This window comes from Podarcis vaucheri (genome assembly GCF_965113315.1).
Source record: "Podarcis vaucheri genome assembly, chromosome: 14".
Taxonomy (NCBI): domain Eukaryota; kingdom Metazoa; phylum Chordata; class Lepidosauria; order Squamata; family Lacertidae; genus Podarcis; species Podarcis vaucheri.
This window is the reverse complement of record NC_138752.1, coordinates 7,759,147-7,784,327: the sequence shown is the minus strand read 5'-3', so window position 1 is coordinate 7,784,327 and position 25,181 is coordinate 7,759,147. Positions and strand designations below refer to the sequence as shown.

Sequence of the window (25,181 nt, the reverse complement as noted above, 5' to 3'; positions counted from 1 at the left end):
TCTGCTCAATACAGCTACTTTATTTCCAAGTTACTCTCGAGTTTTAAAACTAAATAACATTTCCTAAAAATTCAAAGCAGTCAGAGTGGTTTCTCCAGTCCCTTCCAAAGACTCTGCCTATTTGCATTTCCTTTTCAAGGTACATCAGTGAACAGAGGCAGCCCAGTGGAAGACAGACTCAGTATAACATGACCCTAGCGAATGAAATATATAATTAGTGGTTTCTGCCCTAGGCCCTTGCTGAAGGCACAGGATCTTGGGTTGTCAGTTAAGTATGTGGCCACTTCACACTTCAGAATTACAGTCTAGCCTTTAATCTGGCTGCTTGCTGAAGCATGTCGACATGCCTTTCAAGCCTTTGATACAATGAGGAAGTGGCTCTCATTACAGCACTTGTGGAAAAGCAAGGGCTTAGGTAATCCCTGCAGGTTTCCAATGCAGAATATTTGAACACGAGAGATATGTTTGCACAGGGCATCTGTGCACAGGCAAAGCGCCAAACACCCCCTGCTTTTGTTTCCTAGTGGCAATAAATGGTTGAAGTCCCTGAGATGCTCCTAGAAATTTGGTTATCTGCCCAATTCACACTTTCCAAAATGGTGCATCTATCCTTCAAAATTCTGTTATCTGAATTTTGCAATGCAGTTTTCCCATAAAAAAAAATGTGCACAAAATGCATATATCAGTGAAAACAACAGGTGAAAATAATATTAGGGTAAATTGCTTGCAAAAATGTGTATATTAAGAGAAATGTGCACTTAAGTGCTGACCAATGTCCACAAGGACTTCCAAAGATATCACAAAGTGATGGAGATATGTAGTAATCTGAATTTAAGGACTGGGAAAACTAGAAACTGAAACTGATAAATTTATCCATCCCTAGGTACGCCAAGAGATAGCCATCTAGGTTGGAATTGCAGAAGTTTTCAAGCATAGGGCACATACAATTGCGTAATGGAGAAGTACTTCCTCTGTTACTGAAATCGTCACATTTGGGGGTAGCCTTTGTCCAGAAATGAAATATCTGTGGAATGGAATGTAACTTTGCTAGTCAAACTTCCAAATGCCCCCAACTCTCTATCTCCTTCACTCATCACAGGCATTTGTTACAGAGAAAGCAGCTCAAAAGCCCACATCTAAGTCCTGTAGTAAAAGAAATATGCAAGGAACCAACTGGTGTGTGTGTTGATGAATGGGCCACAGGGTCTGAGGCAGGATGGCTCCAAATTCCAGTCTCTGGGGAACAATAGCAGGAGTTCCCTGTCTACTGTCCTCAGTGACCAACCAACTTCCTACTGGGCTTCCTATAGGCATCTGACTGGTCATTATGGAAACTAGGACTAGGGCTCTTCTTAGGTTCTTAGGATCTACATATGTTGATCAAAAAGAAGTTCTGACTGCTTAGGAAATGAATATAAGTGGATGTGAAATCTGCATTAGTTGTGGGTGAGAGGGGGGAGAATATGAGAGGAACAAGTCCATAGTGTTATCCGATAGCAGAAACATATAATCGGAGCAGTGACGTGGTACAGCTCTTACTGGGCTGAACTATTTCAGACGACAGGTGGGTAATGCATAGTTGAGTGTTCTGCCATATGAATCAGCTCCCCAGAAATACAAAGCTAGGTGGTTAGGCTAGAACCTTCCTCCTTGATATAACAGTTTTGTTTATCCAGGGAGTTTGTTATCTGGGGAACTCACACAGGCAGTATAAAACAGAACTGCCCAGCAATAGCTGCACTCCATGCCTGCTCTGTGTGTTTCAGCTCGTAACACCTATAATCAAATTCCTCCTACTGATTTCAGCATTTCATCAAATGGTGCTAACTTTTCTAGGTAAGAGAGCATAAGGTTTATAATTTCACTGAAATTTGTTTCCTAGGTGATGCAGTTTCAAGGCTCTGAGTGTCCTTTAGAAGCAAACTACCCTCATTGGCAGGGCAGCAGAGTGTTGCATTCTGGTTTTTTTTCAAGGTTTCTGGTCGCTGGGATCGCACTTCAGCATAATTTTTATCCCAAGCCCCTTCTTGGTGGCCTCAAAAGCCTCCATAGCTTTTTCCAAAGGAAAGCGATGTGTCACCAGTGGTTGGACGTCCACTTTTTTTGATGCAAGCATAGCAATTGCCATAGGCCACCTGCAAGAAAAGAGAAGGAAGGTATTTGCAAAAGCACCAAGTTTCATGTAGCCTCTTGCGAAACAAATGGAGAGACAGGAGGACAGCAGCAGCTGGGAGAGTCAAGCACCAGGACCAGCTAAACACGCCATGCCATTGAATTTCCTGCTACCTCAATGGTTTACTTGTTTTAATTTTATTCATTTTATGAAAACTTCTATAAGAAAGTTCTGCTCAGGAATTCTAAGAGACCAAAAAAGACAATGCAGTATTCAAAGGCTGAGCCAGCCATCTTGATTCAGAATGGTGTTGTATCCAATCAGAGATGAAAACGTCCTCCTTGATCTCAGGAACCATCATGCAGAATTTGGTGACTACATCTAAAGATGCATCGAAATGCACAGCCAGCGGACAACTTTGCAAAATGTAAAGTAGGAACATAGTTTGATTTCCATGGAGACACCTTAATGTCAGAGGGTCAAGTGATTAATTGTAAGAAGCAAAGGCATTCTCTAATAACAGTTCACATCATTTTTAAAGTCACTAGTTGGTCACTATTTTCTCTTGCTCCTTTTTAACTTTGTAAGCTCAGGCACTAGATTAAATGCCTTTACAGTGGTGCCCCGCAAGACGAATGCCTCGCAAGACGGAAAACTCGCTAGACGAAAGAGTTTTCCGTTTTGGAGGTGCTTCGCAAAACGAATTTCCTATGGGCTTGCTTCGCAAGACGAAAATGTCTTGCGAGTTCCTGCAGGTTTTTTTCCCTCCCCCCCTTTTTCTAAGCCGCTAAGCCACTTATCAGCTGATCCGATAAGCCGATAAGCCGCTAAAAGCCGCTAAAAGAACGGATTCTTTTCGTCTTGCGAGGCACCACTGTATAGGTGTTACCATATTTTTTCACATTGAGGTTCATGCCACATTTGTATTAGCATTGTACAATGAATTATGTTTGGTTCCTATTCAAACTTATCTTCTCATTTGCTTCCTGCTCACACCACCATGATAGAAGAGCTACAGGAGGCATATTTCTTTAGTTATGAGATTTATTTGATGAACTAACTCCTCTCTGTTGTTCATAGTTATAAACTGAACAGACTCCTGTGGCTCTGGAATGCCAATTTTTATAAAACTGCATTTATTACTTTCACTATTTGTCTCCTTAGTTTTCATTCATATTTGTTTTAAGGTTATGCGCCGCAGGGGTCAGCAAACTTTTTCAGGAGGGGAACGGTCCACCAATCCCTTAGACCTTGTGGGGGACCGGACTATATTTTTGGGGGGGAATGAACGAATTCCTATGCCCCACAAATAACCCAGAGATGCATTTTCAATAATAGCACACATTCTACTCATGTAAAAACACGCTGATTCCCGGACCGTCCATGGGCCGGATTTAGAAGGTGATTGGGCCGGATCCGGCCCCTGGGCCTTAGTTTGCCTACCCATACTCTAGCGTGACTATGGTTCCCCAACACAGCATTAGTTACAAATGCTGCGCTGCCCCATCCATTATTTGTCTGCAAACCCCCAACCACAAAATGTTTTATATACAGTGGTGCCTCGCAAGATGAAAAGAATCCGTTCTGTGATTCTCTTCGTCTAGCGGTTTTTTCGTCTTGCAAAGCAAGCCCATTGAAGGATTAGCGGATTAGCGCTATTAGTGCTATTAGCGGCTTTTAGCGGCTTATCTGCTGATCGGATCAGCTGATAAGCGGCTTAGCGGCTTAGCAAAAGGGGGGAGGGGAAAAAACCAGCAGGAACTCGCAAGACATTTTCGTCTTGCGAAGCAAGCCCATAGGAGATTCATTTTGCGAAGCACCTCCAAAACGGAAAACTCTTTCGTCTAGCGAGTTTTCCGTCTTGCGAGGCATTCGTCTTGCGGGGCACCACTGTATGTATGGTAGCAAGCGATGTTGCATGTAAGAATAGATAGAAAATTGAACTATAAATTAGGAGGAAATGACAATGAAAACATGGTGAGCTAGCTATTGACACAAACAAACTTTGCACCTCAGTTCTGAGCGCTATGAAAAAAACTTTCATCAGCCTTTCCTGCTCTTCAAAAGTGCATGTTTTATCACTATGAGGACCCACCACAAAAGGAACTGGAAAACCACACTTACAGATTGTACCCTAACTGCTTCCATGACTAAACCTCCCCCCCAAAAAACAAAAACCTAATGTGCAGGAATGCCCTTAAAGAAATAGTTTCAAATACAGTGGTATCTTGGGTTACATACGCTTCAGGTTACAGACTCCGCTAACCCGAAATAGTATCTTGGGTTAAGAACTTTGCTTCAGGATGAGAACAGAAATCGTGCTCCGGCGGCGTGGCAGCAGCAGGAGGCCCCATTAGCTAAAGTGGTGCTTCAGGTTAAGAACAGTTTCAGGTTAAGAACAGACCTCCAGAACAAGTTAAGTACTTAACCTGAGGTACCACTGTAATAAAAATAAAACACGTAGCAATTTCTTCTTCCCTATGCTTCTTTAGATCATTTTTTAAAATTACAGTTTTCCAAATATAAAGACATTCCAATAGAATGCATGCTCCTCATCACAGATTTGTGACAGCTATAAACCAGGGGTGGGGAAGCCATGACCCCCTAGATCCTGCTGGACTCTGTCGTTCCCAGCCAGCAGGGCCAATGGGGAGGGATGATGGAAGCTGTAGTTGAACCTGTAGAGCTGTAGACTCCAAGCCCATCTGCAAACTATAAAGTTGCACCCAGTTTTAACTCTGTGCTGTGGATAAGATCCTCATTTTCTTCTCTCCCGGCACTCTGGGCCAAATGCTTAGGGAGACACTGGAGATATGCAAGCCTATCTCATGTGTGGCTGTTAAATAACTTACAAATGGGGAAACAGCACAAAGGGAAATGGTTAAGACTCTCCTTCCCTTGCATGCGCTCCTGATCAAAATTCAAGCACTTTCCCCAGTGGCTGTTTAAATAACAACAACAACCAGGAGACTCTTTTACAAATGTCCAACGCCTTGGGCCTCTGTTGCTCACTGGAGGGATAAGGGTGGCTCTAAATCACTGGCTCGCCCTATCTGGACTTGCACTGACACTGCTTTAATATTCTGCAAAGCAGTTTATGTGCTACATATTCATCCTTATGTGAGGCTCTGTGTCAAAATCTTTTACAAACGAGGCAAATTTAAAAAAGGAATGGAAATGTTTTGAAGATTATAAATATATTGTTCTAAGAAAGATATGCTAATATGCCTAGAATAAAAATGTAAATATATCTATGATTTGGAAAAGTATGTAATATTTGCTTTCAGTGATTTTGGATTGTTTTCAATCTTTTTTTCCTTTCCTTCTTTCTTTGTTGTTGTTGTTGATTTGCTGTACCACTTACTTAACCAAAATAAATAAATAAAATTGGGGGGAGGGGGAAAAATGAGGCATTCCCTTTTTCCTCCTTGCATCAGTTAAAAAAAACCACCATCTGTATCTCTAGAAAATACTCACGTATTGCAGTATCGAAATACCCCTCGGATGTCCACTTCCCTCACAGCAGCATTCACAATGGGCAATGTGACCATCTCAGGTCCTAGCCCCACCAAAACCAGAGTCCCTCCAGAACGTGTTGCCTGAAGACAAAAGGAGAGACCCAAAATAAATGCGCATCTCCAATCAAGGATGACATGAGAGGACCCTTTCCGTCTACTTGGGGAGAACTCTTTCTAGCCTTGCAAACTGGGACAAAGTCCGAGGTGAGGATCTTAGGGCAGCTTCATCGATGCAAACTAGCAGCAGACTAGCAGCAGACAATGCATGCAAAAATCTCACCTAACCTCAGGAGGTTGGGGTTACCTGGAGAAGGGCCCTTTTTGAAGTTCTTAAATGACAGTGCTGTAAACCAAAAATTGCCCTTTTCCCTTATGGGGTATCCAAGAGCCCATATAGAGTCCTTACATAGGTTCCCTATTAGTAGAAGAAAATAACAGAGGCCAACCAGAGAATATTGAGAAGCAAAGCAGCTAGTAAGCTTGATCTTTATTGATCTGTTGCAACAGGGTGCTCCCCTCACCCGCTGGAGAGGAGGAGGAACCCAGAAAAATGGCCCGCGAGGCCTTATAAAGACTTTTGAAATTGCCACCCTGTAGATCAAGACCACCCCGAGAAACAGCATACATACATCACAGAAGGGGTGTAACCTAAGACCACCCCTCAGATACATCATACCTACATCACAGAAAAGGCGGTCTAAACAGAAATTTGAATGTTGTTTTTCTCCTGTCCTTGTTTATCTCCTGTCTGGCAGGTTACTTGATTGGATTGCCTGGGGAGCCCGGCCAGTCTTTTGTAATGATAAATACTTAGTTCCTGGGCCAGGTCACAGGCTTACACCCTATTCAAACACAGACATACCCTTAAGACAGGATTTGTGAAGGAAAAGACAATGGGGAGGCTTTCCTACTTTGACCTCGCAGAGAAAACATTTGCTCAGTTTAGGAATCAAAATGGCTTCAGGTCGGTCTTCCTGTGCTGATCTATGTATGTGCGGTTATGAACATTACCATATATCTAAGACCTCGAAATTCCTATCACAACAGGCAGCTTCATCACAGACAATACATTTGTCAGATGCTGTTATAAAGATCTCTCAGCATAAAAAGGATAATTTCCATGTGTGTTTTCTCTCATTTCCTCCAACAGCAATTATCTCCACATTGCAAGGAAAAATTAATGCCGGTGAGCTAAGAGAGACTCACATATATTCCCGTCTGGATAGCGGCCTGGGCTCCGGTGCATTCCACCGTGATGTCAGGCATGCAACCAAGCGCTTGTTCCACCCGGTGGGCCACCTCCTCTGGGCTCTGGCTCTTTATCTGAACTGCGAAATCAGCCCCAACTTCCTTAGCCTTTTCAAGGCGGGGAGCTGATAAATCTACAGGGGGGTTGGGAAGACAAATAACAAAAACAATGGCAAGGACAGCATCAGAGCAGCATGCAGGTAACTGTGGATGAGCACACCCCATACATTTAAAGCACATAGGTAAAGGTAAAGGGACCCCTGGCCATTAAGTCCAGTCATGGCTGACTGTGGGGATGCAGAATTCATCTTGCTTTACAGGCCAAGGGAACTGGCATTTGTCCGCTTCTGCAGAGTTTTTCTGGGTCATGTGACCAGCATGACTAAGCTGCTTCTGGCAAAACCAGAGCAGCGCACGGAAACAGCGTTTACCTTCCTGCTGGGTGGGTACCTATTTATCTACTTGCACTTTGGTGTGCTTTTGAACTGCTAGGTTGGCAGGAGCAGGGACCGAACAACGGGAGCTCACCCCGTGGCGGGGATTCGAACTGCCGACCTTTCGATCGGCAAGCCCAAGCGGCACAGTGGTTTAACCCAGACCGCCACCCGCGTCCCTTTAAAGCACATGCCTTCCCCCAAAGGAACTGGGAACTATAATTTGTTAAGGGTGCTGGGAGTTGTAGCTCTGTATTCTGGGTTGCTGAAATAGACTTTGGTTTTTGAAGCTGGGTGAATCTTTGAAGTGGGTGAAGCGAGAGAGAGGACTGCATATGTAATTTGGACGTGTGCAATGTGAAATGTGGCTGCAGCTTCTTATTCCCCTTATTCCTTATCCTTTGGGTTGAGCAATTATTAACAAAACCCACAGTATAGAATCAAATCTGCTGATAAATTGTTCTTATCTTGTGTATATTTGAGCTTTGTACTGAAACATCATCTCACCTTTTGCTTTACAAGGTATTTTGACCCTAGCTGCATTTTCATCCCCCACCCCACATGGGTTAATATATTTGCCAGCTTTGGATAATATTCAATGCATCATACAAAGATGACAAGAACAACCCTCCTCAGTCAGGGAATAGGCCCACCTAATCCAGAACCCCTTTTCCACCAATGGTCGACCTTTTTTAAAGAACCACAAGACTTCTTGTAGTTGAGGCTTCAACCAAGACTTCAAATCAGTGAACTTCCATTTCATTGTTCTGCATGGGACAATGACAATAAAGATATCGTATCGTATTTCTGAGCTTCCTGCTCTCTCCTCATGAAACCAAGAACACCAAGGAATTCTGCAAGAATAATCTGCAGGAATCCTGAAAAATGCTAATTGCTGCTAACTGGTCATAGTTTGTAAATTATTATTCTGGGAGTTTGACTCTTCATGTGTAGATGAGACTGGCCACTGGCTTGCCTGATTCTGGTGATATGCACGAGTAGAAAATATTGAGATAACACCAAAGTTTTAATCAAACACTTTTGCTTTTTCCACAGTCTCTGAGAACTGGGCCTAACTGTCAAGGGGCAGTTAAGCACATTACACTTCATCTTTTCCTGGCACTTGCCTTGACAACCCTAGTACTTAACGCCGTGTAAACCCAGGGGACCAAAGTGAGTGTCATTATGGCACAAGGTGTCAAAGAATTGGAAAATCTAACTTGCCTGTTATCACCACTTGTGCAGCCCCCATTGCCTTAGCAATAAGCAAAGTCACAAGTCCAATGGGTCCTGGAAGACGAGCAAAAGAAAAAATAAGGAAGTGTTCTACTACCCTTTGACATTTGTTTCCAGGTTGGTTTACAAGATGAAGATCTTTCCTAATACATATTTTCCCAAGGATGTTGTCACGCTGCCGTTTGTGTGACTGCCAACAGAAGACGCTGCAAACTGCAACATGACAACAAACTGGGCCATTGCAACAGCACTGGGGGATGAAGAGAAGGGACTCAGGTGGGCGGGTAGCCCTGGCCAGCAAATGGAGGTTTGCTGAGGTCCATGGGGTGATTTTGGTGTGGAGTATGGGGAGAGGAGGCTTTGGTGAGGAGCAAACGTGGGTGGCTTGGGCAAGGGGGTTGTGGTAGTTGGGGTTAGCAAGCAAAGAAATCATGGGCGCAGCCATTAGCAAAACAAGAAAAATGGAATATAATTTTAAAGCACAATCCAAGGGTAGGGCCTTTTCTGTTGTGGAATGCCTTGCCATGTGAATCTATGAGGCCTCATCTCTATATTGCTTCAGGTAGTTGGTGAAGACCTGGCTCTCTTAAAATTCCTTCACTTAAGGCTGTCACTAGTTCAGTTCTTTGTTTACCTCGTGCTGCTGGAATTGTTCAAACTTCTAGATACAGTTATGTTATTTTTTTATTGTAGGAAGGGATCTTTGAGGATGGTATTTGGTTTTACTGCTTTTAATTCTAACATGTTAAGAATGGGTGGTGCTGTGGGTTAAACCACATAGCCTAGGACTTGCCGATCAGAAGGTCGGCGGTTCGAATCCCCGCGACGGGGTGAGCTCCCATTGCTCGGTCCCTGCTCCTGCCAACCTAACAGTTCGAAAGCATGTCAAAGTGCAAGTAGATAAATAGGTACCGCTCTGGCAGGAAGGTAAACGGCGTTTCCGTGCGCTGCTCTGGTTCGCCAGAAGCGGCTTAGTCATGCTGGCCACATGACCTGGAAGTTGTATGCCGGCTCCCTTGACCAATAAAGCGAGATGAGCGCCGCAACCCCAGAGTCGGCCATGACTGGACCTAATGGTCAGGGGTCCCTTTACCTTTATGTTAAGAATAAGTGAATAAAGCAGCAATAATACAGCAGCTGAAATAGTTTAAAAGGCCTGGAAGAATAAAAAGTTCTTTGTCTAGGGACAAATATACAGTAGTGTTAGGTACCCAGTGAGCCCAGGAAAAACTGTCTGCGGACAAACGCCGGCTCCCTTGGCCAGTAAAGTGAGATGAGCGCTGCAACCTCAGAGTAGGTCCAGTTGTGACCGACTCTGGGGTTGCGGCGCTCATCTCGCTTTATTGGCTGAGGGAGCCTGCGTACAGCTTCCGGGTCATGTGGCCAGCATGACTAAGCCGCTTCTGGCAAACCAGAGCAGTGCACGGAAACACCGTTTACCTTCCCGCCAGAGCAGTACCTATTTATCTACTTGCACTTTGACATGCTTTCAAACTGCTAGGCTGGCAGGAGCAGGGACCGAGCAACGGGAGCTCACCCTGTTGCGGGGATTCGAACCTCCAACCTTCTGATCGGCAAGTCCTACATATCCCCATGTGAACATTATGCACTGCCCACTGGACTCGGAGATGGCTACTTAGCTTGGAAAAACAGCAAAACAGGGTATTCCGTACCAGCACCACAAATTAAGACCTTGCTTCCCAGAGTCACTCCGGCTCTTCGGCAGGCGTGGATTCCCACAGAAAGAGGTTCGATGAGGGCACCTTCCTCATAGGTCACATTGTCTGGAAGTCTGCAGCAAGACAAGACAAGAAACATGTCACACACAAAAATCAGAATGGTAATGGAGGAAAGTTATGATCTACTGCAGTGGTTTGCAATTGGTTGTCCGTGGACCCCAGTGGGTCTGCATAACCCACCCAGGGGGTCCGTGGCACATACCTGTAAAGTGTCTTAAAAATCCCAGGGCAGGGAAGGGCAGGAGCCTGGTGTCAGGATTGTGGCCCCTAGATCTGGGGGAAGGGCTGCTCAGCTCAGTCACCTTTGGTAGATGGGGGCTGCTATCTCTCCTGCCATGGCTGCAGCCCCTCCTGCAGTGGCCTTGGGGCCACGTGGGAAAGGTGAGCAGGTGGGTCGCTCCTAGAAGGTACCTTTCATACTGGCACACAGCTTGGCTTTTCGAAAACAGGCAGTCAGCAGTACTTGGCTAACTGGGAACCACTGATCTACTGAATCAGAAACACCAGTAGAGAGGCAGATTCCAGAATAACAAATATCCTCCCAAGTCCATTTAGACCCGGTCAAAGTTCCCACCTCTGCTTTGAAATGTCATCCTATAATAACTCGGATTTGGCCTATTAACCTTAGAACTGCTGAAGCATAGCTGTTAAGTGTCTAAAGAAAGAGCAAAATTCCTTACTGCTAATTTTGACAAACGCATTGCTTGTGACCTCCCAAGTTGACCAAATTCACAAGTTAGTCTACTCATCTAAGGAGGACAGAGTTGTTGGGGGGTTTTTGGTCCCTTCAACACTGGCTAAAGCTTTGTTTTACTGAGGAAGGCGGTGAGAAGCCGTTGGGTAAGGATCCATTATCCTCCCATTCATTACCAGCTGTTAGAGGCTCTGGGAACTGCCGCCCTGAGAGGGGCACAGGGGTCTCCTAATGGTTTTCAGCACCCTTAAGAAACTACTTTGGGGGAAGCCATGACTGTTTAAAGTAGCACGATACTGCTTTAAGTGTATAGTACAGATGGGGCCTGAGTAAGATTAGCATAGTACCATATTTGGGGATTCCTTTACTCTAGAACTCATGATAAATATTTAGAAGACATAAGTGAACTAATACAAAAATGTGTATCTATGACTGAAGACCCTTGGCAAAGAAAGGGGAACAGAAAGCCGCCACCCCCCAAAAAAGTATATTCGTGAGAACACTGTATTTTCAGGATTTATATAAATGGGATTCTCTGCATAATCCCAAAACACACAGTGCCCACCATAATTAGTAATGGCGTACAATGGTCTTGTTGAGTTGCTTCAAGTCTAAAGTGCAACATTTAAAAGAATGATCTGTCAGATATCAATGAGAGGGGCCATAAAGGCTGATAGGAATTCTTAAATATCACCTGAATTAGAACTAAAAACAAGAAAGCACCTGCAAAAATCACACTCAATTTTCCCTATTCACTTGTTAGGTTAAGATACTGTTTCCCATTTTATTTGTCACCCCAGTCATGGTATTGTATAGTCTAGATATGCAAGATCAAGACTTCCGGACCAGCAGACTTCTGGACTTCAAGATCAACAATAACAATTTGCGCAAAACCACACTCAGTGGAGAAAATCCCTTTGGCTAGCATGTGTTCCCATAACAGGTATTTGCAACTAACTTGTAGCAAAAGTTTGCATCGTGCTTGTAATAGCGGCACAGGTTCCCATCATCAGGAGGAGTTGCACAGAAGAAGATGCTTGGAGACAGGTTGTATCGGCCAGTTTTGCAGAATTCATCTGTTTCTCGGGGAACTCCAGGCTCAATAGCCACTCGGTCACCTGGGACACATCAAGGATGCAACAAGATAAGAGACTGGACTAATTGTCATGTAAAGAGGTGACCTGTGTCTTGGAATCAGAGATCAGAGTGCAACGGCCTTGGTCCAGTATATCTGAAGGAGCGTCTCCACCCCCATCGTTCTACCCGGACACTGAGGTCCAGCGCCAAGGGCCTTCTGGCGGTTCCCTCACTGCGAGAAGCTAAGTTACAGGGAGCCAGGCAGAGAGCCTTCTCGGTAGTGGCGCCCTCCCTGTGGAATGCCCTCCCACCAGATGTCAAAGAGAGCAACAACTACCAGACTTTTAGAAGACATCTGAAGGCAGCCCTGTTTAGGGAAGCTTTTAATGTTTGATGTTTTAGAGTATTTAAATATTTTTTGGAAGCCGCCCAGAGTGGCTGGGGAAGCCCAGCGGGGCGGGGTATAACTAATAAATTATTATTATTATTATATTATAGCACAAAATATATCAAAACATACTAGGAAATCACATTTTCAGACAATGCAGCTTAACATCCTAGCATCCGTAGGTGAACTCCAAGCCATTTTCACACATATTATCTCAGTAAAACTTCCAATAGCCCCTGTGCCAGGACCATTACTGTGGTACCTCTGGTTATGAATTTAATTCATTCCAGAGGTCCGTTCTTAAGCTGAAACAGTTCTTATCCTGAGGCGCGCTTTAGCTAATGGGGCCTCCCGCTGCGAGCACACCTCTGACGCATGATTTCTGTTCACATCCTGGGGCAAAGTTCACAACCAGGAGCAGCTACTTCCGGGTTAGTGGAGCTCGTAACCTGAAGCATTCGTAACCAGAAGTGTTCGAAACCAGAGGTACCTTTATATTTCAGGTGATGTGGCTTAGATAATAATCAAATGCTTAAGGTCACCTAGTGAGTACATGGTACAAGTCAGTGAGATTTTAAGTGAGCACAGAGATGGGGAACCGATCACCCTCCAAATGTTGTTGGACTCCAACTTGCATTGGTGAACATGGCCAATGGTCAAGGAAGATGAGAGTTGCAGTTCAGCAACATCTGGAGGGCTATATTATCTCCACTGTAATACTAAAACATTCAAATCAGGTTTCCATCAGTTCCAAACTCAGGAGGCGGATGTCTGACAAAGAGTTTCCTTTGAGGATTTCTGACATTTCATCCAAACACAAAAGTTTAGGATCAGAACTTTCCTTCTCCTAAATGGGCTACCTTCCCAGGTTGACAAGCCTCACCTGCCCCTTACTTCCCACTACAGCATGTGCAGAAACCGCCTTCTTGACCGTTGGACCCACTATTGGCCTCGTCTGCTCAATCTGACAGAGCCTGTTTTCGCATGCAGGGAAAGTCCCTAACTCACTGAAGGTCTGAGACCCATCAACTACCCTCACATGGTTCAACTGGCCAATCAAAGCCGTTTCCTGGGTGTGGCCGCTGTTGCATGCTGACAGCTTTCAGGAGCCACAGGTGAGAGCTGAGTGCAGGGTGGGGACCAAAGGTGGACAAATGACCCCAGGAGGAGTATGACATGTCCCCCACCAGAGGTCCTACCTCTTTCCTAACACCACATGCACCCCACAAAAGACATTAATATATCCTAGAGATCTCACCAGCCATCAAAAGGAGGTATGTAATCACCATGGTCACTTTGGATGAAGGTCTGTTTATGGTGCCACAAGCACCACATTGCATGCTGGGATTTGGTCATGTGCTTGTAGTGCTGTGGCACGATTCCTCTGGAATTCTTCTCCATTAGAAGTGAAGGCCCAACATAGTCGTGCTTTCAATGTTCCATTTTTTCCCTATCTCTCTAGTCTCCCTAAATTCACCAGTTTTATTTCTGAAGTTTTAAATGCTTGTTGCTTTTTATGTCTTAATACTGGTTTTTTTAATTTATGGAATATGCTTTATATTCTGTTCTCCACTTTTTATGCTTTTTTATTGTTTGGCTGTACTGTACTTTGTATTCTTGTACAACACGGTCTGGTGGAGTTGCTTTTTACATGAGATTATAAGGTGCTTTGTGGAGGAAGTGCGGTATACATGTTTAAATAAAATAAAAATGAATGAATAAATGAAGGCCCCTGCTCACCTGTCTTTAATTTGGTCACTGCGGACCCCACTTTGACAACTGTTCCTGAAGCCTCATGGCCCAGCACTATGGGGTTCTTCACAACAAAATCCCCAATTCGTCCATGTGTCCAATAATGGACATCAGAGCCACAAATCCCTACAGAATGCATCTTCAAAAGCACCTCTGGGAGAGAAGAGACAAATCAGAGAGTGAAATCTCCTCAGGGAAAATCTCTTATCTGCAATGCAAATACACCAATATCAAGAAAACAGTGGACGGCTTGGAAATCACTTGGCTTTTCAATATTTGTGTTTCTAGTTATTTTCTAAGTGGAAATGTCTGGAATATTGACATTTCTTTTCTGGTTTCTTGCCAGAAGGCTCCTAGAATGTTTCAAAGATGTAATATCTAGTGCAGGCAGGTTTGAGTCATGGCCAGTTGACAGCCGTTGCCTAGATTACCTGTTTTCCATCTCACATTACCTGCTGATTCATGTATGCCCATCAATCTACCTGCTTGCTATTTTGTATCTGTTACGAGTGGTTAAGAGTTACCATTTTCTGGAGGAAAGACTTATTTCTTCAGAAGTGCTGAGTTGTCCAATGAGCAGAATGCAAAATTCACCAGGCACATTTTAAGTGGCTATTGGTCACTTGTGACCAAATGAAGGTGACTGGACACCAGGGTGGTGCCCGACATCTCCATGTCTGCTGAATGCCTGGGGATCCTTGGATTTTGCCTATTTTCATACAGTAACAACACATCCTTTGGAATTCTATCAGTGATATTGTATCTGGACAATCAGAACGAATTTCAGGAACCAAAAAGTCTCTGGTTTATCTGCAAATCTCACTGCATTTCAGAGATGTACATGTTTTGCTGAATTACTTGTACATTGAACAGAAATTTCAGAATCAAATTTACTTGAGATGTTAATTGCAATTCACCTCTGGGCCATTATTTGGGTCTTGTGTGCACCTACGGTGAGCCAAATGCACTGGGCTTCAACGCTGGGAGGAGAAGTCCTTAATTTCCATACAACAATGGGTTAATGATTTGTACTCCCTCCCTTGAGTTGAGCTGGCGGTGAATCAACATAAGCACAAAGAAGAGAAATATGAGAACATTTCACTAGCTTTTCTTGAGACTTACGCATGAAGTCATAGGAAGCAACCCAGCATATCTGTATTACCAACTCAAAACACATGAATCCACGACTCCCCTTTCTATACTGACTTTCTGGATTTTCGTTTGCCTGATACTTTGGCTGCATTGTTTGAGAACTGTAAGAAAACAGCTCCTGTTCAGTGGCGTAGCGTGGGGGGTGCAGGGGGGGCCGGCTGCACCGGGCGCAACATCTGGGGGTTAGGGTTAGGGGGCGCAAATCCACGGGTTAGGGGGCGCAAATTACTTGCCTTGCCCCAGGTGCTGACAACCCACGCTACGCCACTGCTCCTGTTAAATGCAGTAGCACTGCTGAGCAGAGGTGTGAGGAAGGCTAACAAAAGAGAGCAGAGGCAAAGAGCAAAGTCCATCTGCTGCAAGAGCTGCACTTGCTCATAATCGCCTAATGCTTGCACCGCACAGACCTCATTGGTTCACACCTGCATAAGCCACTAGAGACCTCTGTGCTGATGCAGTTGGAGGGGTTTAGACTGGGGTCTCCCTTTCATCATTCTCCATCTTAAAAATTAGGACCCACTTCACTCTAGACAGGTGTCAATCCTATTTGTAGTCTGGCTACTTCCATCAACCATCTTGTTCAATTTGTTAGAATGTGGTGCTGATGACGCCAATGTTGCAGGTTCGATCCCCGTATGGGACGGCTGCATTGCAGGGAGTTGGACTAGATGATTCTCAAGGTCTCTTCCAACTCTACAATTCTATGCATCTATGAATCTAATTTTCTGCCACTGACACTGCTCTTCTTGCCTTCCACTGCCTGCTACGTCTTGCCTGTTCCTGCTTGGCTCTCAGCCAAATGACCCTTTACTCTTGAACCTCATATTAGTGAATAACCAAAAACAAGGCTTTCTCCGTTGACTCAAGTAATTCTGAATAGGACCTTTGGCCTTTCATAAAACATTCCCTTGATTTGTGCGCTAAACACATGGACAGCCATAGCAAACATACATAAACATATATATAACTCAGGCCACTCATTCCACACACCCCCCATGAGACAGTACAGAAATGGCAGCATCTAACTAACCCCTGCAGGGACGTGGGTGGCGCTGTGGGTTAAACCACAGAGCCTAGGACTTGCCGATCAGAAGGTCGGCGGTTCGAATCCCCGTGACGGTCCCTGCTCCTGCCAACCTAGCAGTTCAAAAGCACAACAAAGTGCAAGTAGATAAATAGGTACCGCTCCGGTGGGAAGGTAAACGGTGTTTCCGTGCGCTGCTCTAGTTCGCCAGAAGCAGCTTAGTCATGCTGGTCACATGAACCGGAAACTGTACGCCGGCTCCCTCGGCCAATAAAGCGAGATGAGCGCCACAACCCCAGAGTCGGCCACGACTGGACCTAATGGTCAGGGGTCCCTTTACCTTTACTTTAACTAACCCCTGTGGCAGGTGAACCTTCATTCCAATGCACAAGCAGCAGAATACAGTGGTGCCCCGCAAGACGAATGCCTCGCAAGACGGAAAACTCGCTAGACGAAAGAGTTTTCCGTTTTGGAGGTGCGTCACAAAACTAATTTCCTATGGGCTTGCTTCGCAAGATGACAATGTCTTGCGAGTTCCTGCTGGTTTTTTCCCCTCCCCCCCTTTTTCTAAGCCGCTAAGCCGCTTATCAGCTGATCCGATCAGCAGATAAGCCGCTAAAAGCGCTAATAGCGCTAATCCGTCAATGGGCTTGCTTCGCAAGACGAAAAAACCGCTAGACGAAGAGAATCACAGAACGGATTCTTTTCGTCTTGCGAGGCACCACTGTATGTGAAATGGAGACATGTGAAAGATACAACAGCTGGTTCTTTGGCTGCAGAAATCGCAAGGTGCTTTCTCCTCCTAGCCAGAGATATCTACTGCAAGCTTCTGAGAGCTCCATCTTTCATGTGTCAATTTAGAGAAAGAAGAACTTACAGAATTGGCACTGGGGCGGGGGGCGGGGACACATTTCCCCTGAATATTGTGACTGTTTATGCCTTGAAGAGTTAATTAAGAATTGAAATGGTTACCATTATGCCTTTCACTGAACCAACTGTATTGCTAAGGCAATAAATTAGCCTTCAGTGGAGGTTGAAGATTTAATCTGAATACTCAAGGAGCCTGACTTTATTTTGCACCAACATAGTGATGATTCATCTGACAAGAGGTATAAAATATGTTTTGTTAAAAAAAATCACAAGCTGAATGACAGCTAGCCTAAACAGACCTACCGTTGGGACCTGGTTCAGGTATTGGCCGGTTTTCCTGCAAGGAAACAAAGCAGACAACATTCAGCTTTCTTGAAAACTTTCTGTTGCTTCCTCTAGGTCTAGGATTATATTGAAGGCTGGTTCAGGTGGCCTACTATAGCAAATTTCTCACCATCCTAAAGGCCAACAGTGCTTGGCTTATACTGGAAGAACACTATTCAGAGGTAGAAAACTGGGAATAAAGCAAATAGAGGTTGTTAAGTTGTGGGTGAACATATCAGACGACACAGCGATTCTTCAAACAGCTCTTGTTTATCCAGAACAGAACTGAACTGAAGAGCTCAGTCAGCCTGCTTATATAGAGCTTCAGTACAACGTTACTGTAGCAACTTTCTAAAACTATCCAATCACTGAACGTCACTTTCGATCCTTCATTTGCATACAAACTATCCAATCACTGAACGTCACTTTCAATCCTTCATTTGCATAACTATCTACAGTATCCCCCTGCTGGCCCAGGGTGAGAACTTCAGTACATCTCAGAGGTATTCGAGCCACTTGTGGGTCGAAATATGAGCAACTTCTTCCAATTGCTGTGAAGCTGAGTCTACAAGGACTGTGCTTGCCCACAACTTAGATGAATTGACTGGGTAGTGCTAATGAATCCAAAGGGGATGAACTTATTACATTGCTGGACATACAAGCACCAGCTTGAATCTAATCAGAATTAAATCCTACAAAGTTCAACTGATTTTTTTAAAAAAACTATTAAGTTAGGATTAATGGGTTAATTCGGATTGCAACCTTAATCTTCCTAGCCTGATGTAAGATTTTGCCTAGTTGCTTCCCAATAATTTTTACACAGGGAATTAAGATACGTCAATATATCAGAACGAAACCAATAAAAGCTCCTCTTTCCACTAGGCAAAAAATGGTAAAGTTCTTAATATGAACAGAAAGGTTGTATGTTTCCTTCCAAGTCAATTCTGATTCTGCCACACTTTAATTCTGAGAGGTAAAGGATCCCTGACCATTAGATCCAGTCGCGGACGACTCTGGGGTTGCGGCGCTCATCTCACTCTATAGGCCGAGGGAGCCAGCGTTTGTCCACAGACAGCTGCCGGGTCATGTGGCCAGCATGACTAAGCCGCTTCTGGTGAACCAGAGCAGTGCACGGAAACACCGTTTACCTTCCCACTGGAGTGGTATCTATTTATCTACTTGCACTGGCATACTTTCGAACTGCTAGGTTGGCAGGAGCAGGGAACGAGCAACGGGAGCTCACCCTGTTGCGGGGATTCGAACCACCGACCTTCTGATTGACAAGTCCTAGGCTCTGTGGTTTAACCCACAGCGCCACCCGTGTCCCTTTAATTCTGAGAAGAAATGTTCAAAAATTTAGCACTTTCAATGAAGACTCATGTAGGATTGCCTTCTGCCCACATTGGAACAAGCTTTTTGAACACTCTAAATGCAATGTTCAAATTGAAAAGCTTCAGAGAAAGTACACTCACAAGGAAATCCTATGCATGTCAATTCAGAATTAAGCCCCAGTGAGTTCCATAGGACGAGAAGGTTGGACAGTGTTCTCGAAGCTACGAATATGAGTTTGACCAAACTGCGAGAGGCATGGAAGACAGGAGTGCCTGGCGTGTTCTAGTCCATGGGGTCACGAAGAGTTGGACATGACTAAATGACTAAACAAGAGTTCCATAGGACTGCAAACTCAGTCTTCACCATTTAAAGAAAAGTGAGTAATAAGTAAAAGGAAAGTGTGATGAAAGACCTAAAACTGCTGTAGGAATGCAGTGGAGCATGCAAGTAAGTCTTTAATGTTTAGCCAGTGAGCAAACATAATATTGGTGAGGGATACATGTCCAAGATGACAAAATCTCAACTGGTGGCTTCCAACTTAACAATTCTGCTAGCACAAGGACTTTTAGCTACATGGTGGAATCTCCCTGCCTACTCATCTACCTGCGCACCCTGTAAATCAGCTCGGGGGTGGGTGTGGGTTAAATGAACCTTTAGAACAGAATGAGAGGTCACATGGGGAGGGGAGAGGGGGAGGAAGTTCCATTGTACAGCAAAAAGTTCTTTTTGCTAGAGCTACCACCCAAATGGGACGCGGGTGGCACTGTGAGTTAAACCACAGAGCCTAGGTCTTGCCGATCAGAAGGTCGGCGGTTCGAATCCCCATGATGGGGTGAGCTCCCGTTGCTCGGTCCCTGCTCCTGCCCACCTAGCAGTTCGAAAGCACATCAAAGTGCAAGTAGATAAATAGGTACCACTCCGGCGGGAAGGTAAACGGTGTTTCCGTGTGCTGCTCTGATTTGCCAGAAGCAGCTTAGACATGCTGGCCACATGACCTGGAAGCTGTACGCCGGCTCCCTTGGCCAATAAAGCGAGATGAGCGCCACAACCCCAGAGTCGGCCACGACTGGACCTAATGGTCAGGGGTCCCTTTACCTTTACCACCCAAATAGCTAATCATCTGATTTTAGCCTGCTCTTAAAAAAATGTGATCCTAGCATTAAGAAACCAGAAACATTTGCCCACACCAAGATGGCGCCCTTACTGCAAATAGGTCACATCCAACCATAGTTGTTATGCACATGGCTTCTCCCAAAGAATCCTGAGGGGTAAACTAAAGTTCTCAGGATGCTTTGGGGGACAACATATGCTTTAAATGTATGGTGCATAAGCTCATCATTACCTATCTGTTGTGAGGAAAGCAACATTCCATAACTATGGAGAAAATGCTAATAGTTCACTATCAGCCTTGTGACTAAACTCCAGTGGTAAATCTTCCTTTCTTATCAGAATTCAAGACATCAGAGAGGTTAAGGTTTATTAAAATTCCACAGTAGCAGCCAAAGTTCTCGCAAGGAAAGCAGCAGACGGGAAATGAGAAAAGAACAGTACAGCAGCTTAGGATACTTCACAGCAGTGGCTTAAAACACAGCAAGGTCATTCCCCACCTGCTACGTTTCAAGCCACATTCGCACAGTTCTGAACACATCAGAGAGGGGTCAGGGATGTATTTACCCAACGCGCATGACCTTTGTTGTTTCCCTGCCCAACCAACCCACCCACTCTCGGATTGCCCATTCATAAAGCTGTCACATGTGCATGCATGCTCATTTGCGCATGTGCAATGACTTGTCTCAAATGTGCACAAATACAAAGTGAATGCAGCTTAAGTTTTCTAGTTGGACTGTAGATGGTTTAAGAAGAAGAAACCCACATAAAACAAAAGTATTTGTCAAGAAACTACAGGATCGCTATGAATTGTGGCTAATGTATGTACGTAGCGTCAAGAATGAGCTGTGAGAATGCAATGGATGTGGACATACCCATAGAGCAAGAGTGGTTGGTGGCAACTGCCTTCATTCCCTGTTCATGGCTTCCCAGAGTCATCTAGTCAGCTTCTATGGGGTGAAGGATTCTGAACCAAATTGACCTTCATTTTGATCCAGCTAGGTGCTCATGTTCCATCCCAAGTTGATCAACAGCACAAGATTTATTTATCTGCATGCATTTGTATACCATCTTGCTCCCAACTTGGAACCCAAGGTGACATCCATGTGGTTCCCAGGCACTCACTGGACCCAGACCTGCTTAGCTTCAGCAAGATGGTGGCCTCATGTGTCACACACTGGAGCTATTAAGGTTTGGGTCATACTACGTAACTCGTGAGCACATGCTGTGTACCCATAAAGAGAGAAAAAAATCAGTGTTCACAAGCTGGGTAAAGGCAGAGTGTCTATGCACTGTGCCCATTAATCTGTCATGCATCAAGGAACTCCCTTGCCCTGAACTGCAAAGGAGTTTTTGCAGCTATATTATCCTAGGCACACTTACCGTATTTTTCACTCTATAAGATGCACTTATAAAAAGTAAGGGAAAATGTGTCTGTGTCTTATGGAGTGAATGCAGGCTAAGCCCAAAGCGAAAACAGGGAGGCGAAGCACTGCGCAGCGCTCCGTCTCACTGTTCTAGCTTGGGGTTAGCTGCGCAAAGCCTCCGCTGAGGCTTCAAAGGCTGTCCCCGAAGCCAGAACAGCAAGAGGATATCCTAGAAGCCCTCTTGCTGTTCTGGCTTCTGGGGTTCAGAATTTTTTCTTCTTATTTCCTCCCCCCCAAACTAGGTGCATCTTATCGTCTGGTGTGTCCTATAGGGCGAAAAATACGGTACCTGGGATCAAATGCCACTAAACAGCACAGGACTCACTTATGAGTAAATGCTCCATTTTTGCAAGTGGCATGGAATGCCCAATTCTATGCACATTTATTCAGAAGTAAGACCCACAGCATTAGATTGGGTTATTCTCTAGGAGAAGCTGTCACTCAGCACTACAAGCACATGTTTTGAATGGAAATAGTCCCTGGTGAAACCTCAAGGAAGCAGTGGGAAAGATCCCCTTCTGAAGACAGGAGAGCTGCTGCGTCAATGGAGACAATACAAACAGACCAATAATCCTACATTTGAGTATTTTTTTAAAGCCCTATCCTACTCATGCTGACTCAGAAATAAAACGTTCTGCTGAATTCAAGGGGCCTCCCAAGGACTGGATTGCTTCCTGATGCTGCAAGCATACACCTGTTTACTCGAATGTCAGCCTCGCTGTGCTCAACGGCGGGTAAGCGCGCACAGTCCTTTCTCAAAGCATTCTGGGCACTGTAGTTCGTGAAGCCTCGCAAAGTCATTGCAAGTCCGGGAGGGGCAAACTACACTACCCAGAGCCCTTTGAGGGGAAAGCTGCGTTTAAATAAGGCCACGGCTGCACCGCCCTCGCTTCAAGGGCGAGCTGGGGGCAAGTTTGCAAGCGGGCGACACCGGGGCCACACACGGAGGCACGGCTCGGAAGGAAAAACCGAGCAAAGCCGAAAGGCCCGGCCTTTTCCCAAGGCGCTTTTGCAACGTGCATGCATGAAGGCGGCTGAGGCTGCAGCCCCGGGCAAAAGTAAACCGCGCCCAGCCGCCCCCCTCCCCGAGTTGGAGGCCGCCATGCAACGCCCGCGCGCCCCCGCCCCACCCGAGGCCGCTTCTCCCTGAGGGAAAACGGCACGTTAAAGCCCAGCGGGGCCGTACCAGGCGCAAGTCGCCGGCCTTGTGCACCACCACCGACAGGTTCGCGCCGTCGGGAGCCGCCATCGCTGCGCGCTTCGCTGTCCGCTGAGGTGACGCGCCTCCAAATGCCTCCTCAGCAGCCGGCCGCTTCTCGCCGCCCTCTGCTTGGTCGGGGAACTTTGTGCTCGGCGGCCGGCGAAGAGCGGGAGAGCTCGGACTTCGCCCCCCGCGGCCGGGCCTCGGCTCAGTGGAGCGGGGAGCCGTGGCGCGACGACGCCTTGCCCCTCTCTCTACCTGTGAGGCCTGCATGCGCCATCCTCGTGGTGCTTATCTAGGGCACGTTGCCTGTTGTGTGTTTGCTTACGCAAAAAAGGGGGTCCTCACACAAAACCCCACACAGACTTAGAAGAATAGAAGAATATTCCATTCTTGGAAGAATAGAAGCATAACCCCACCCCACTCGCCATTCCTCTTTCCCTCCAGCACACCAAATAGATGTTGGGACTACAACTCCCATCATCCCTGAACATTAGCCATGCATGCTTACTGGAGCTGATGGGAGTTGGAGTCCCAGAATATCTGGAAAGCCACAGGCTCCCCATCCTTTATCCAAGCCATCTGCGATGTTCAGCATTTTGTGCAAAAGCCTGTTATACGCAGCTTTCCAATTTGCGCTCTCCAATGTCTGCTGTTGCTGTTAATGTCTGCTGTTGCTCCACCACTAAAAACAGCCATTGCACAGGGGTATACAGATTGAAAAACAGAGATGCAATCACCACATGGAACTTTTACGTATCAACTGCATCTTAATTCCTGCAGGGGAGTTTTGTCCATGCAGGAATTTTATGATGGTGAAATAGGAATTAAAAGAAGAAACCTTTGTGTATGGAGTACACTTCTCACATTAGGACTCTGTTAGAGTTGCCATTTGTTTCTTATTTCAAGGAAGGCTTCCTCATTTATTTGTGAGATGTAGCATAACGGTTAAAGGCAGGCATAGGCAAACTCGGCACTCCAGATGTTTTGGGACTACAACTCCCATCATCCCTAGCTAGGCCAGTGGTCCTAACCTAATACTGCATGCAACACCTAATGACTCACAACAAAAGAAACCGATCTTGAAAGAAACCGATCTTGAAAAAAGAAACCGATCTTGAAAAAAGAGACAATGCATTTATTTTTGTTCCAGTAACAAGAAGCCGAAAGCACCAGCCTGAAGATGACGAGTGAGACCTCGTCGAAACGTCGCACAGACACCCCGACTCTTACACGGGAAGACACCCGAAGACACCAAAACCTGCATTCCTGTACCCGTGAAAATCTACGAAAGCATATATATATATGTATATATAGGAGGCTGGGAGAAGACGTTGCTCCTCTGCGCAGCTCCAAGCATCCCTCTTCTTGCATTGTTTTCACCAGGTGCCTGCAGCATTCAGTCAGTAATTCCCTGGCTGCTGAACAAGCTCAGTCCTCTTTTTGGGGGTGGGGGTGGGATTTACTACACCACCCTTAGGGATTTTGTATGTGTGCTTTTGCAGATCTGAGGCTCCCAACCCTGCTTGTATCTTCCTCTTATGGGTCGATTTTGTATAAGGCAGCCCTTGGAGCAGCCCCACAATTGCCTAACCTTTGCTCCCATAGCTTCAGGCTGGGGGTCACAAGCAAGAGACTTCAGCCAGGAGATAGAAGCAAAACAGCAGCCAGTGGGCCTGATCTTTATTGTTGCAACAATACTTCAAACTACCACATAGAAGCAGAGAGAAGCCCTGAACAATGGTTGCATCAGTATTTTAAAGTTTCCCAAAGTTTCCCAGAATACATTTCCAGAAGCATCATCAAGACATCATAGATATGTCACAGAAAAAGTTGTGGTCTCAGGTAGAACCTGAGATCCAGGCATGACCCTGTCACTCAAATATACTCCATCACAGTACAAAGGAAAGCATTTATAGTTCCCTGGTCCCTGAGTCAAGTCAAATACCTCCTTTTGCCTTTTCTGGGCTTCATCCCACTATGGGGTGGGTAGGCATTGTGATTGAGATGGTTATCCGTCTGACACTCTTGGGGCAGGATATCACCCCTGGACTTGACTGTACATCTCAGAGATTATGGTCACCTCACTCACCCCTCCCCTTACACCTCACTTTCCTGGGTCCTAAATGCCACTGGAACTAAGAAGATTGATACCAAAATGTGATTTCTTATGAATTTCTAAAGTTTTCCCATTGAGCCTTTACATAGATAGGTTTATCAGTGAATTGCTATATTTGGTAATGTGATCTTTGCCTCATAGCATGGAGAGGCAAGGCTTGGGGGGGCAGGCGGCAGAAGGTCTCTCGGCCCACCTTCCAATTGCCCAGTAACAATTTAGAAGAATTATACTGGGTATCTTACAGCGTTTCATAAAGTCTCTGCTGCACTATAACTGAATGAATGAAGGGCGGTATACAATTTTAATAAATAATATATCTAAAACCTATATAACATATCAGATAATCTTATAAAAGTATAAACTATCATATACTGTACTATCATCATTTATAGTAAGGGTGATTTCAATTATCCAAGTGTATGTCCT

The 25,181-nt window shown here is 45.3% G+C and overlaps 1 protein-coding gene across 1 annotated transcript; it reads right to left on the bottom strand.

Annotated features, from left to right (window-relative positions):
* On the bottom strand, positions 1-22,924 carry SORD (sorbitol dehydrogenase). The gene is made up of 9 exons (XM_082199007.1): positions 22,622-22,924; positions 17,549-17,582; positions 14,188-14,352; positions 11,941-12,100; positions 10,223-10,341; positions 8,538-8,603; positions 6,838-7,013; positions 5,591-5,712; positions 1-2,135 (listed from the first exon to the last, which is right to left on the bottom strand). The coding sequence occupies exons 1-9, from the start codon at positions 22,907-22,909 to the stop codon at positions 1,970-1,972; spliced, it is 1,296 nt and encodes a 431-aa protein (XP_082055133.1). The 5' UTR covers positions 22,910-22,924; the 3' UTR covers positions 1-1,969.
* Between the last annotated feature and the right edge of the window lie 2,257 nt (positions 22,925-25,181).

What these genes read in the sequence shown, in the direction of transcription:
- SORD (XM_082199007.1), bottom strand. Translation starts at nt 22,909, where the DNA reads ATGCAGGCCTCACAGGTAGAGAGAGGGGCAAGGCGTCGTCGCGCCACG. An exon ending in ACCTGAACCAGGTCCCAACG is followed by an intron (nt 14,353 to 17,548) that starts GTAGGTCTGTTT and finishes CTTCTCTCCCAG; the next exon opens with AGGTGCTTTTGAAGATGCAT. An exon ending in AGTGACCAAATTAAAGACAG is followed by an intron (nt 12,101 to 14,187) that starts GTGAGCAGGGGC and finishes GATGTGTCCCAG; the next exon opens with GTGACCGAGTGGCTATTGAG.